The sequence below is a fragment of the Acinonyx jubatus genome, chromosome D4 (genome assembly GCF_027475565.1).
Source record: "Acinonyx jubatus isolate Ajub_Pintada_27869175 chromosome D4, VMU_Ajub_asm_v1.0, whole genome shotgun sequence".
Taxonomy (NCBI): Eukaryota; Metazoa; Chordata; class Mammalia; order Carnivora; family Felidae; genus Acinonyx; species Acinonyx jubatus.
The window spans coordinates 27,096,985-27,112,327 of record NC_069391.1 but is presented as its reverse complement, the minus strand read 5'-3'; the positions used below and the strand labels follow the sequence as shown (position 1 = coordinate 27,112,327).

The 15,343-nt window shown below is 37.0% G+C and overlaps 1 protein-coding gene across 3 annotated transcripts in view; it reads left to right on the top strand.

Annotated features, from left to right (window-relative positions):
• Positions 1-15,343, top strand: part of FKTN (fukutin) — a 90,955-nt gene that overhangs the window by 49,288 nt on the left and 26,324 nt on the right. For all 3 annotated transcript variants that reach the window (XR_008291056.1, XM_053204844.1, XM_015077220.3), the window contains exons 7-9: positions 1,153-1,282; positions 6,211-6,344; positions 7,875-8,002. Coding sequence is in view for 2 of the 3 variants with exons in the window: in XM_053204844.1 (XP_053060819.1) it covers positions 1,153-1,282; positions 6,211-6,344; positions 7,875-8,002 (392 nt within the window). In the remaining variant the exon portion in view is untranslated. The remainder of the gene's footprint in view (positions 1-1,152; positions 1,283-6,210; positions 6,345-7,874; positions 8,003-15,343) is intronic.

Sequence of the window (15,343 nt, the reverse complement as noted above, 5' to 3'; positions counted from 1 at the left end):
TTTGTATCTAGGACAAATACATTTTTTTCCCTTCAAATGTTGAACAAAAGGGCAGTACTGGTAGAATAAATACATACATCTTCCTGGGAAAATTAGGGAATGTTTCTCAAAGGGTGGAACACAGACCTAAAAGATTTTGTTGGTCAGGAGCATTTCAGATAAAAGAATTAGTATGTGTAAAGACACGGAGGCTCAAAAAGTTGTGGTATATTGGGGGAGTTAGAAGTTACTGCTGTATCATGAAGTATGAGGAGGGTAGAGATGAGGCTGGACCAGTAGACAGGAACCAGAACACAAATGTCCTTTTCTGCTATGCCAAGAAGTTTCCATTTTGACCCATAGGTAGTGAAGCATCAGTGAAGAATTTATAGTGTTTTCCTCAGTCTAGAATAGTCTAAAAATGAAGAAACTTAGAAAAGCATGGCCAAGTAAATAATCATGATGATATTTGTATAGAACTTCATAGTTTATGAGACTTTTTCTGTCATCCATTGTCTTATCAAATCTTCACAGCAGTCCTGCGAAGTATAATTATTATCCTTCAAGTTACTGGTGAGGAAACTATATGTAAGAGAGGTTTGTTCTCTCATTCCCTTGCTCATCAGGCACTGGAGATAAAGTGATGAAATGAAGTCACTTTCCACATAGAGCTTGTGTTCTCTTCTGAGGTGAGATGCCCAGCATCACAGCTGAGAAGAAGAGGGGCTAGACCTAAACACAGATAATCTGATTCAAAATCCCAGGCTCTTTCTACTACACTCTGCAGTCTCAAAAGACCAATTGAATCCGTGAATCATGAAAACGTCACTGAATGCATTTTGTTCAGATATGCTTTTAGCTCTCAGAATTAGTCTTCTTTTCTCCTAACTGCCTAGTCTGCTAAATTGTGATGTGGAGGAGGGAGTGGATGAAGGTTTAAGTCTCATCCTTTGGGAATCCTGGTTATACTTCTTCCCCTTTTACTTGTCTTTCGAAGAATCTGCTCCTGTGGTCTTATAAATTAAATGTGCAAGTAACAAGGAACTCTGAGACTGGATTTTTTATAACAGAAAATTTATAATATGGGGTTAATTTTCAAATTTAATTTAGATGTCACCGAAATATTTCTAGCAATTTAGAAATGGCTGTAATAGTTGACTGTTCTATCTGTAGCAGTACCTTGATGATAACACTGTGGAAGCCATGGCCTTTCGGAAGAGTGCAAAGGAATTGTTGCAGCTAGCAGCCAGAACGTTAAAGAAATTGGGAGTCCGGTTCTGGCTGAGCAGTGGAACTTGTCTAGGTAAAATTCTTTGTTGCTTTACATTTGTCTTTTTGTCATTTCATCCTCTTTGCCTTTAGGGATGATTGCTTGAGATGACACAACATCAGTGATATTTGAAGTGTCATATTTATAGACAGAATAAGCGTAGTGCATGGAACAGGAATTTATTGATTTCTTTAAAGACATTAATTTCAGAAACATAAAAGAGTTAGGAAGGCCATGTTGTGTTTACCAAAAACTGTAAGCCATGTATAAAATTTATATCAGAATGGGTAGACTGTGTTTGATCTCCAGGTAATCCTTAGGTTAGCATTTTATTATTTCTATCCTAAAGATTGTTCTGCCTTTTTAAAAAAAAAAACCCTCTATTCTGTTTCTTTAAAAAAAAAAAAATCCAACTTTTTTTAATGTTTATTTATTTTTGAGAGAGAAAGAGCATGAGCAGGGGAGGGATAGAGAGAGAGAGGGAGACACAGAATCTGAAGCAGGCTTCAGGCTCTGAGCTGTCAGCACAGAGCCCGACGCAGGGCTCGAACTCATGAACTGTGAGATTATGACCTGAGCTGAAGTTGGACGCTTAACTGTTCTGTTTCTTTACCTACACCACACAAATGAGAGGAGGGCTAAAGGACATAGCATAAGGTATTCCCACAAATCTTTTTCAAGTCACTGATAGTATTACTGGTTGGGCATCACTGCCTTACCACATTCTGTTCGTTCTCAGATGGGAAATGTAGACTTTTCTAGAGTCCTCAGGCAAGTTGCTGTTAGAACCTAAGAAACATTTATGGGTCTCTTTCCACGATACATTGGATCAAACTCCTTTGGAATTTAGAATTATTTAAAACCTTAAGTTTTAATTGTTTTTATTCACTTGTTTATAACTGTAGTTGGTTGTAACTGTATTCTTTGATTATAACTTTATTTGTACAGAAATTAATTCTGCTCCTGTTTTTAATTATTTAAAAAAAATTTTTTTTAATGTTTATTTTTGAGAGAGAGACAGAGCATGAGTGGGGGAGGGTCAGAGAGAGAGGGAGATACAGAATCTGAAGCAAGCTTCAGGCTCCGAGCTGTCAGCACAGAGCCTGATGTGGGCTTGAACTCATGAGCTGTCAGATCATGACCTGAGCCGAAGTCGGACACTTAGCTAACTGAGCTGCCCAGGTGCCCCAATTCTGCTCCCGTTTTTATAGTGTTACTATATAATTTATTGTCCAAGAGACTCTTGAGAGTGAAAAGGAGTGCCATTAGTAGTCATGTTGGTATGATAGACAGAAACCGGGATATATGATTAGGCTATCTGTTAGGCTCTGTGGAAATTCACATGGTTCTTTCTGTCAAGGAGCTTGCACTAAGAGTAGCCAAGAAAAAGAGAGTACATCTCACACATTTATGTGATATATGCTTTAAGGTTTAACTTTTTGAAGCAAGATTGTGTTATAGATGATGTCATCAGAAATACCTCTTAATCACTTGTCATGATTTGTTTTGCATTTTTAGCCCCATGATTTTCTTCATTTAGGAGCAAAATGAGGGAGTTGGATTAGATGATATTTAAGGAGCCTTCCATTTTTAAGAGTTTATGTTTCTTTGCTAGATGTGGAGTATAGATTTTTCTCAACCTAGAGATAGACCCCATCCGAGATATTTAGATCTATGGTACAATGAAATTAAAGTTTAGAATTCCAAATAGTATTGCCCAATAGCAGTGCCTGTAAAGACAGTTGTAAACATTTATTTACTTTCTGAATAATTTGGATGAAAGAATTAGAAAGATACTAGGGGAGATCCAAGAGCACTTAGTAGTAGTAAGGTTTTGGTTTTTTAGAACAGTATTATAGCACCTAATTAAGAAGTAGATACATAGTAAATATACCTAGAAATATATTTATTTATTTATTTATTTATTTATTTTTCAATATGTGAAATTTATTGTCAAATTGGTTTCCATACAACACTCAGTGCTCATCCCAAAAGTTGCCCTCCTCAATACCCATCACCCACCCTCCCCTCCCTCCCACCCCCTATCAACCCTCAGTTTGTTCTTAGTTTTTAAGAGTCTCTTATGCTTTGACTCTCTCCCACTCTAACCTTTTTTTTTTTTTCCTTCCCCTCCCCCATGGATTTCTGTTAAGTTTCTCAGGATCCACATAAGAGTGAAAACATATGGTATCTGTCTTTCTCTGTATGGCTTATTTCACTTAGCATCACACTCTGGAACTCCAGTTCCATCCACGTTGCTACAAAGGGCCATATTTCATTCTTTCTCATTGCCACGTAGTACTCCATTGTGTATATGAACCACAATTTCTTTATCCATTCATCAGTTGATGGATATTTAGGCTGTTTCCATAATTTGGCTATTGTTGAGAGTGCTGCTATAAACATTGGGGTACAAGTGCCCCTATGCATCAGTACTCCTGTATCCCTTGGGTAAATTCGTGGCAGTGCTATTGCTGGGTCATAGGGTAGGTCTATTTTTAATTATCTGAGGAACCTCCATACTGTTTTCCAGAGCGGCTGCACCAATTTGCATTCCCACCAACAGTGCAAGAGGGTTCCCGTTTCTCCACATCCTCTCCAGCATCTATAGTCTCCTGATTGGTTCATTTTGGCCACTCTGACTGGCGTGAGGTGATATCTGAGTGTGGTTTTGATTTGTATTTCCCTGATAAGGAGCGACGTTGAGCATCTTTTCATGTGCCTGTTGGCCATCCGGATGTCTTCTTTAGAGAAGTGTCTATTCATGTTTTCTGCCCATTTCTTCACTGGGTTATTTGTTTTTCAGGTGTGGAGTTTGGTGAGTTCTTTATAGATTTTGGATACTAGCCCTTTGTCTGATATGTCATTTGCAAATATCTTTTCCCATTCCGTTGGTTGCCTTTTAGTTTTGTTGGTTGTTTCCTTTGCTGTGCAGAAGCTTTTTATCTTCATAAGGTCCCAGTAGTTCATTTTTGCTTTTAATTCCCTTGCCTTTGGGGATGTGTCAAGTAAGAGATTGCTACGGCTGAGGTCAGAGAGGTCTTTTCCTGCTTTCTCCTCTAGGGTTTTGATGGTTTCCTGTCTCACATTCAGGTCCTTTATCCACTTTGAGTTTATTTTTGTGAATGGTGTGAGAAAGTGGTCTAGGTTCAACCTTCTGCATGTTGCTGTCCAGTTCTCCCAGCACCATTTGTTAAAGAGACTGTCTTTTTTCCATTGGATGTTCTTTCCTGCTTTGTCAAAGATGAGTTGGCCATATGTTTGTGGGTCTAGTTCTGGGGTTTCTATTCTATTCCATTGGTCTATGTGTCTGTTTTTATGCCAATACCATGCTGTCTTGATGATTACAGCTTTGTAGTAGAGGCTAAAGTCTGGGATTGTGATGCCTCCTGCTTTGGTCTTCTTCTTCAAAATTACTTGGCTATTCAGGGCCTTTTGTGGTTCCATATGAATTTTAGGATTGTTTGTTCTAGTTTCGAGAAGAATGCTGGTGCAATTTTGATTGGGATTGCATTGAATGTGTAGATAGCTTTGGGTAGTATTGACATTTTGACAATATTTATTCTTCCAATGAATGAGCAGGGAATGTCTTTCCATTTCTTTATATCTTCTTCAATTACCTTCATAAGCTTTCTATAGTTTTCAGCATACAGATCTTTTACATCTTTGGTTAGATTTATTCCTAGGTATTTTATGCTTCTTGGTGCAATTGTCAATGGGATCAGTTTCTTTATTTGTCTTTCTGTTGCTTCATTGTTAGTGTATAAGAATGCAACTGATTTCTGTACATTGATTTTGTATCCTGCAACTTTGCTGAATTCATGTAGCAGTTCTAGCAGACTTTTGGTGGAGTCTATCGGATTTTCCATGTATAGTATCATGTCATCTGCAAAAAGTGGAAGCCTGACTTCATCTTTGCCAATTTTGATGCCTTTGATTTCCTTTTGTTGTCTGATTGCTGATGCTAGAACTTCCAACACTATGTTAAACAACAGCGGTGAGAGTGGGCATCCCTGTCGTGTTCCTAATCTTAGGGAAAAAGCTCTCAGTTTTTACCTAGAAATATTTTTGATATTGTCAGTGTGCTGAAAATTGAGGATGATGCTGTTCTGTTTTTTTTTTTTTTAGTTGATTTCTTTATTTTGAGAGACAGAGACAGTGTGAGTCAGGGAGGGGCGGAGAGACAGAGAGAATCGCAAGCAGGCTGTGTACCATCAGTGCCCATGAAACCCATGAAACTGCGAGATCATGACTTGAGCCGAAACCAAGAGTTGGATGCTCAACTGACTGAGCCGCCCAGGCGCCCCTGATACTGCTGTTTTTTATATGACCCATCAAACACAAGCTGTTCAGAGCTGTTAAGTTCTACAAATTACAGCTCAGAGAAGGGATACTGGTTAAGCAAAAGAATTAAATTATATTTTTTAGCATACCTTAAAGGCAGCCTTCATCATTAGGGGTTTCTGATAAAAATTCTCAAAACTTAATTTTTTTTAATGGATGGCCCAGGTAACATTATTAAAGCCAATAGCTTATTTAGAAATTAAAATACATCATGAAAGTTTCTGAGGATGATGAGTGCTCAGGCCAGTAAAAGTGAATGAAGAAGGAAGGAAGGAAGGAAGGAAGGAAGGAAGGAAGGAAGGAAGGAAAGAAGGGAGGGAGGGAGGAAGGAAGGAAGGAAAGAAGGAAAGAAAGAAGGAAGGAAAGAAAGAAGGAAGGAAGGAAAGAGAAGGAAGGAAGGAAAGAAAGAAGGAAGGAAGAAAGGAAAGAAAAACGTTCTTCAACAAGTGGCTTCTATAACCACAGATTTAATTTTTTAAAATAATTTTGGTAAAGCACTCTAAGTCTAATCTTATGAAATAAAATCCATTCTTAAAAACATCATACAGTTGTGACTAATTTTTTCTTAATTTAAGTTTTTAAAAAATGTTCTTGTTTCTCTTCTTTTTTATTTTTAGGATGGTATCGGCAATGCAACATTATTCCTTATAGTAAAGATGTTGACCTAGGAATTTTTATACAAGATTATAAATCTGATATTATTTCAGCATTTCAGGATGTAGGACTTCCACTCAAACACAAATTTGGGAAGGTCAGTAATAAAAATCTTCTTTACTTCATAAGTAATATGTCTTTTCAAAAGTAGAATTTATATTAAACAGCTCAGAGACAACCAGTTAAGAATGTTGCATATATCATTTGATCATTCAGTATTAGCCAGGATGACTTCAGCAGAAGCTTGTTATGTGAGTTTCCACACTATTTAAGGAAAACTAAAAAATCTGTCTTTCTACTGACATTGAGAAGGAGAAAAGGATCTTGAACTCTTGCAGATGATTTTATTGCCATTATATTAGTTAACAATATATAATTAATGTACCAGATAATATAAAATTAATACAATAATTAAGAATCCCACCTACCTTACCTGATGTTATGTTGTTTCTCATGAATCCTTTAATTTCATGTTCCCTTAGGCATTCTATTATTATCAACATGAAATGGTCCTTTGGTGGCTAAGGGTTAGAAATACAGAATCATTTCAAATAGTACTTGAATTTCATATTTACTTCATAGGTTCTGGGTCATAGCAATTTTCTCAGAGTTCAACTAGGAATAGGTCATCATGACTTACATGAAATCTCCTTTTAGACAATTTGATTTCTGTGCTCTAAGCCCATGATTCCTTGCAAATGTCTTACTTCTTTTTTTTTTTTCTTCAAACATCTTACTCTTAATTTGCTTGTTCCCAGGGAGGTGTTGTCCTGGGAAGCAAGTAGAAGTATGGTTAGTCACTGAAAAATTACTTTTTCCATCATAATTATTCTAGTTTATTAAAAAATTTATTTATTAAAAAAATATAAAAATATTTTCCAGAGGTCACAGTCAAAGCAGGAGAACTCTAGGCGTACAGAGAATGTTTACTCAACACTCACTTTATGCCTGGCCCTGCGCTCTGCACCTGGGACCCAAAGATGCATACGTTATGGTACTTACCTTCAGGAGTTCACTGTCTAATTGGGGGAAAAACACATAATAATTATGTGATTAGTGCCATAACGGACAGATGCACCAAGTCTAATGGGAACATAATTATTTGTAGATTAAGTTTCTTTAGGGAAATGCTCCCAGAATTCTTTGTATCTTTAACTTTTATTTCTTCCTCTTTTCATGTACATAGTGTAATGATTTATGGGCTGTATATGAATTTCTATGATGTCATGTTTACTTAAGTACTCATTATTGATTCTGATGAGAGATTTATTTCCTAATAGTTTTACTTGGTTATTAAAGGGAATCATTTTTCTTTGGTTCCTTTCCTTCTTTAGTCAGAAAAGGGCTCAGGAACAGGATGTTATGCAGAGTGGTAATTGGCTACTGTAAGTCATTTACTTTGAGTTGTCTTTAATTGTAAGAAGCAACATTATTTTGTATGCATTTAAGAAAGAAATCAAATGATGGTACGCTACCAATAAATCCCAATTTCAGAGGTGTTTGGCTTGAAGAAACATGTTCTCTTACAATCAATATTCTCCCTCTATAAAACACAATCTTTTTTTTTTTTTTAAAGAAAATATATTTCCTTCATTACAGTCTATGAAGGTTTTCATCTTCCCCTTAGGTAGAGGACAGCTTGGAACTATCTTTCCAGGGAAAAGATGATGTAAAACTCGACATTTTTTTCTTCTATGAAGAGACTGACCATATGTGGAATGGAGGCACTCAGGCCAAAACGGGAAAAAAATTTAAGTATGAACCAGATAAGTACTTATAAAAGGGGTTCTTAGAGATAACTTCAGAAGGTAGAAATAAGGAAGTAACTGAAAATGAAAAACAAGAGAATGTCAAGGCTTCGCTATTAGCAAATACTTTCTCAGTTTACCCATAAAGCCCAGTTATGTTTGGAAAAGTATGAACTAGTTATAAGGACAGTGTAAGAGGAGGAAGTGCCCATGGGATGGGACCTCAGTCCAAATAGTCATTATGATTAGAACAGAAGTCCTTGAGTCATCAGAAAGGGAAAACCAAAACAAGGAACACAAAAACTAAGCCCAGAGCCTTAGCCAAAACACTGATTGGCTTTTAGAGTTATAGGAGCTTGTTAATTTGATGGAAATTGGTTAACAATCAGTAAGAAGGAGATTGTCACGGTGAAGTTTAAGTGAGAAAATTGGGACTGAGCTGCACTGAGGCCACCATGCTGGGCAAGCTCTGGAATGTGCCTTCAGTATAAACTGAGGGCTCATCCTTCAAGGATACTCCTTGAGCTTAACAGCTGCCATATTTTGTCAAACGTAAGATGATATAGATTGTAAGATGCACTATTATTTTATGCGCTACTAAGAAAGGAAAAATACTGCCAATTATAATTCTAAAACACATGACTCACAGATGGAAAAATTTGGTTGGGGGGAAATGTCTCAGAATTGATGGAGTACAGTATGTTAGATTGACATTTTTAACATTTTTTTTTAATGCTGCCATAGTAAAACTTTGATGAGAAAAGACAAAAATGAAAGTAGAGTAACTATGCTCTCCTTTGTGATGCAATCGACCTATTCTCAATTCTGAAAGAGAGAAAGAGAAGTGCAAATGAAGGGGAACAGCTCCCAAAGAGTTGGTCTTTGGAGTCAGGCCGACCTGGGAGACCTTAGCTGCACCCTAACCCATGTGTGGCCTTTAGCTTTTCTGAACATTAATCTCCTAGTCTCTTAAGTTTGGGTAGTACTCCTGTGTGTTTGACTGTTACGAACATTGCACATGTGTTAACACATCTAATCATCAAAATAATCTTAGGAGTTAGGTATTCTGTGAGGCGCTGAAAATGTGAGTTCTTTGTTCAAGACCACACGGTCCATCCATCTCTTTAACCACTACTCCCCACTGTCTCCCTAATACACCTGACATATGAGGCACTTGGCATAATGCTTAGCATTTACTAAGTTATCAGCAAATGGTGGTTATGACTGCTACTGTGTATTAGTAATATTATGATTACTAATGTGATTATTATCATTGCAGTCATTACTATGGTAGTTATATGAGCAGAAGCATAAATTTGCCTCACTTACCACTCAGATTGGAGCTTCTAACTTGGAATAAATTTGATCCATTGGGCAGAGTGGGGAATGTTCTGTAGCACAGAAGAGAAATGCCGTATTCAGACTGCTTTCTCCTAGGTGTGTTGACACACCCTCTCGGGAGTGCTGAATCTTTATTTGCAGGCCAGGAGTCTTCACATAAGCTTAAATTCTGGAGGTTTGAGAGTAATCCAAACCTTTTTCTCAAAGTTGTAAAGTCTCCCCAAATTGACATTGATCCTGGTGCATATTCTTGAAACTTGTACTTAATATAAAAAATTATTTTGCTTTATGATAACAACACATTCATTCTGGGTTAAAGCTCTGATTATAAGACAAATTAATAAGTTAACATATAACTGACATTCTCACTTGTGGTTAGGTGAATGGGGGTGTTTATGACATTCAGCTATAGTTTGTTTATTCAAAATATGATGAAGCTGAATTTAATGTATAATTTAGAGCCTTCTTTAAAAACTGTAAAATAGTATAGCCTAGAAATTGAGGAGATGGAGCCAGTCTGGTTGCTTTTGAATCCCAGCTTTATACTTGACCAGCTTTATGACCTTGGGCAAGTTAGTTAACCTCTCTGTGCGTAAGTTTCCTCAAGTGTAAAATGGGAATAATAACAGAAATTGCTACATAGAATGGCGTTAAGGATTAGCTGAGTTAATACACAAAAAAGGGGGGTTCGAAGAGAATTAAGGATGTCCCGAGTGCCAAGTAATTATTATTGCTATTATTAATAGCTATTATTAATTATTATTAATTACTACTATTATTAATACTACTAGGAGTAGCAGTTGTAGTGGTGGTAAAGAAAACTATTTCTCTTCTTAGTCTTATGAGAAATTGACAGATTAGAAGAAACCTATATAATTAAGTCAATATTAAACTGCCAAATCTATTCATAGAGAACTCATATGAGAATGTCACCTTTTTTCAAAGAAAGGTAATTTCTAGAGCCAGTAGTATAATTCTGTTATTCTTAGATTTCCTTCAGGGGCATAAACTTCTTTCTTCTCACTAACATGGTCTGAAACCCACAAACTTCAAAAGAACTCTTCATTTCTAACCGCTACATTTCTGCATAGAAAGAGCTTCTTTCATTCTGCTTTAGCTGCTCTTTATGGTAGCAGTGTTTGGGAAGTGTGAAATGTTCTGATTATTTAACAAGAGAAATGAGCAGTGATGGAACTGTCTGGACAGATGGTGTGAGTCCCAGATTTTCTATCCTGTTACTGTGACCTTAAAAGGCAGAGAAAAGAACAGGGATGGCTGTGTAGAGTAGTTTCTTTGGAAGATTCCCCCAGCCATATGCCATTTTCATTCTTTTCAGCACTATTTACTTGAAGGAACTATAGTATTTTCACCAGCACTATTCCTAGAGGAAAAAAACTCTTAAAGCGAATCTAAAGGTCTTTTTATCTGTATATTTCACTTTGTACTCATGTTATCATTCATTCTGAGGAAAACTTAATATCATAGAATGCTTACGATTTTTTTAAATGTTTATTTATTTTTGAGAGAGAGAGAGCATGAGCAGGGTAGGGGCAGAGAGAGAGGAAGACACAGAATGTGAAGCAGGCTCCAGGCTCTGAGCTGTCAGCACAGAGCCTGACACGGGGTTCGAACCCACAAACCCCGAGGTCATGACCTGAGCTGAAGTCAGGTGCTTAATTGACTGAGTCACCCAGGCGCCCTGAATGCTTACAATTTTAAAAAAGGCTAAAGAGGAACTCAGGAAGGAAGAAAAAAGTTCCCCTTTTGAAACTTTACTCTGCATGCCTGCAGAATGATGTTTTTGGTCCTCAGATGTAATAATATTAACAGCAATGATAAAGGTATAGCTCCTAGGGCATCTTCTGGTTATCTGGCACATGATAGGTACTTTATGTTTATAATCTCAGACAGTCCTCACATTATCCCTGTGGGTTAGGTGTTCTCACTCCCAGGTAGATATGAGGAAACGGCCAGTTAGAGAAGTGAAGTAACTTGCTCATTAATGGCTGGGCCAAGATTTAACCCCAGTGCTGTTGGACTCTTAATCCTAAATGCTTATTTCTAAGACTTAATAGGTTAAATGAACTAATACACGTAATGCATTTGAAATAGTACCTGGCACACAGTAAGTGCTATATAAATATCAGCTACTGCTGCTACTATTGTTACTATATTATTATTTCCACTATTGCTATTGTGTTGCTCAGGCACAAAGCATAGTATCTTCAGCACAGTGGTAACTTGGATTAGTTACTCCAGTGGGTCTGGATTGTTTTATACTTATTTTTCTTCGTCAGAGTCTCAATCACTAGCAATAAAAGGTGATGCATATAATAACTATGCCGCCAGGATGTGAAGTTTTTATTCTGTAACTTCACAGTCCTGTAGATGCTGCCTGGGTTTCTTGGGGTTGTTTTTTTTCCTTCCCATCTGAATCAGCTGTTAGTAGAGGCCAGAAGTTTGAGAGGTAATAATCATGGTAATAATAAAAATTAACTTTTATGGAATATTTACTACATGCCAGGCACTATGCCAAACTTTGATATGCATCATCTCATTTAATCCTCACAAGTTTATAAGGGAGATTTTTTAAATTGTCACCTTCATTTTATAGACGTGGAAATACGGCAGAGCTGAGACTCAGATGTGGGACCATATCACTTCAGAACCTGTATTCTTATATATACATGATGCTAGTGTCAGCATGATCTATTATACTGTTAATACTCCCTCCATGAAAATAGCCCTTCTCCTCAATGTTATATTGTCAGGGTAATACAGCTACCTCTCTAACCTCTACTAGGAAATCTACCCAGTGGGCAAGTGGTGGCATCCTTATACCTTCTGATATTTGCAGTTGCTGCTTACTGTACAGATCTTCAGAAAATTTGGATTTGTTCTCTGTGGGACTAGACTCCCATCCGGGTGTGGCTCCTATATAACATTTCATTTCTTCAGACTTTATTTACTAACTGTTATGTGCAATGGATTCTAATGTAAACATACTTAGTTTCCTCTATCAGGGATCTCATAATCTGGACCATGAGATGAATTATTAAAGTACTTGATCAGCAGAACAGTAATTGAAGTCTGTGTCATATATAGTTCAGATACCAAATCAGAGTCTGTCTAGAAGCAACAGCAAGGAAGCATGGCTTAAAAATAGAGAAGTTTGTTAGGTAGACTTGGTAGGAATGTAGAGAAAGGCCTAATAGGTTTGCTTAACTATTTTTCTATTTAGACTATTCCTATTTTTTCTTCTTTTTATTTATTTATTTTTAATTTTTTAATTTAAATCCAAGTTAGCTGACATATAGTGTAATAATGGTTTCAGGAGTAGAATTTAGTGATTCATCACTTACATATAACACCCAGCTTATTTTTTCTTCTTATTAAAAAAATCCTATGTGCATATTTTTACATAAAGTAAAAGCTTTATTAGAGATCGTTCCCTTGACTAGATTCCCAGAATTGAATCATTATTATTGTTTTGTGCCGTTTGAGAAATATAAAGGGTAAGTGAGCAATGTTCTGATACGGTAAAGTACAAGATTTTATTCTTCAGTCTCTTGTTTTTCCTTTGACTCTTTAGGACTCTTAGAAGTTATATGGACTTCCTTGTCAGCATGCTTTATCCTATCTTCCTTTTTCCCCCCTATTTTTAAAATTAACTTTTTATTTTATGATAATTTTATTTTTTATTTATTTTTAGAAAATTTTTTAATGTTTAATTTTGAGAGAGAGAGAGAGAGATCACAAATGGGGGAGGAGCAGAGAGAGGGAGACACAGAATCCAAAGCAGGCTCCAGGCTCCGTGCTGTCAGCACAGAGCCCGACATGGGACTCGAACTCACGAACCACGAGATCATAACCTGAACCAAAGTTGGTCACTTAACCAACTGAGCCACCCAGGCTCCCCTATGATAATTTTAGATTTATGGGAAAGTTGCAAAGATAATACAGAGAGTTCCTGTATACCAATTACCCAGTTTCCCCTAATTTTAACATTGTTACCATAGTACCTGGCTCAAAGCTAAGAAACTAATGTTGGTGCATTATAATGAACTACATTCCAGATGTTATCTAGATTTCACCAGTTTTTCTACTAATGTCCTTTTTCTATTTTAGGATCTAACCTAAGATACCACATTGTATTTAGATACCCAGCCTTTTGCAACCTGATTTTAGACCAAGATTTAAGCATGACACTGAGTTGTACCAGCTACGTCATCGCATGTCCCAGTTCTGCCCATTCAAGGGCATTGAGTTGCCTGTTTTTTTGATGTTGCTCCTCACTACCTCTAAGGCATGCTTTCTCATGCCTTATTTGGGAACTTCTGCTGATTTGTCTGTCCTTTCTGAGTTCTAGATAGAATCAGGCCTGGTAAATCTGTTGGCCTGAAACCTGAGCCCCTCTTGAAACTAAAATCAGTTCTTAAGTGCATTTGTTTTGTTAAGATGATAGGGTGATGATGCCACATTGATGTCTTGATCAAGATACCTTTGGAGAATCAGAGCCGTAAGGTCAAGTCACCCAGTTTTTAGTCACTCCATTTTACCAGAAGTTAAAGACCAGAGTTAGTTGTTGGATCAGAGGTTCTCTCAGCTTCATAGACTGAAGACTGAAAACCAGGTTCCCATGGTTTTAGCTCTCAAAAAATATATTTGCCTTTTTAGTACTTATAGCTGTGAAGCTAAAAAAAGCAAATTTGAATAATTTCTTTAAATTAGTGTATTTAAGACATTGGCTTTTTAAAAAATGATCTCATATTTCCTATTCTGTTTATACCTTCATATTTTACAACAGGTAGATTGTCTTAGGGTTCCTTAATTGTACTTCCAGACCTCTAGTGAGTAGCAGGCACTAATTGAATCATTGAGGGAAGAACTTTGAATGCATTTTATATGGTAATTATATACATATACAGTATACAGAAGTGGGAGTTGTTTATGTAGTTAGCTTTGTTTGTTTGTGTGTTTTGAGAGAATATTACCTCAGGGGTGCCTGGCTGGTGCCATCAGTACAGCGTGCAACTCTTGATGCCCCATGATGGATGTAGAGGTTACTAAAATAAAAATAAAATCTTTGGAAAGAAGATGATTACCTCAGAATGAGTAAATGGCGGACCTTTCATTTATGTGAAGTAAATTACATTTCTTAAGACTGCCATGTGTCTTCTTGTTTGAATGTAATTCTTTGAAGTATTGTATAAGGTAGTAGTCCAAGAGATATAAAAACACTTTCACTAAACGAGTTGACATGAATGTGCATAGCATTCTTTTTTTTTTTTTTAAGCTTATTTATTTTGAGAGAGACAGAGACAGCAAGAGTAGAGGAGGGGAAGAGAGAGAGAATCCCAAGGGGTCTCCAGGGCAGCGCAGAGCCTAGTGCAGGGCTCAAACCCATGAAGCCGTGAGATCATGACCTGAGCTGAGACCGAGAGTTGGACGCTTAACTGAGTGAGCCATCCCACTGCCCCTGCATGGCATTATTTGTGGTAGCCAAAAACAAAAAACAAAAAACAAAAAACCCAACACAGAAACAACCCAACTGCATCTTCTGGTGACCAGATAAACAAGTTATAGTATGTTCAGACAATGGAATACTCAGCAATAAAGAGAAATGAGGTACTGATACATGCAATAACATAAATGAATCTCCAAAATATGCTCAGTGGAAGAAGTCAGATAGGAAGAGTTATACTATGTAACTGCACGTATGTGAAGTTATAGAACACCAAAACCAGTCAAGGAAGTAGTAAGATCAGTGATTGCCGGGGGCCAGGCTGGATCGACGGCCTGACTGCCCAAGAGCACAGGGAACTTTAGGAAGCAGGGAGGACAAAGCGTTCTGTGTCCTGCTTGTTGTGGTGGTTACCCAGGTATATGTGTTCGTCAAAACTTAAAGTGGCTGCATTTCATAATGTGTAAATTACTTCCCAGGAAAGTTTATTTAAGAAAAAAAAAGTTTATTTACAAGGTTAAAAGAAAAATGACAACTTAGAAA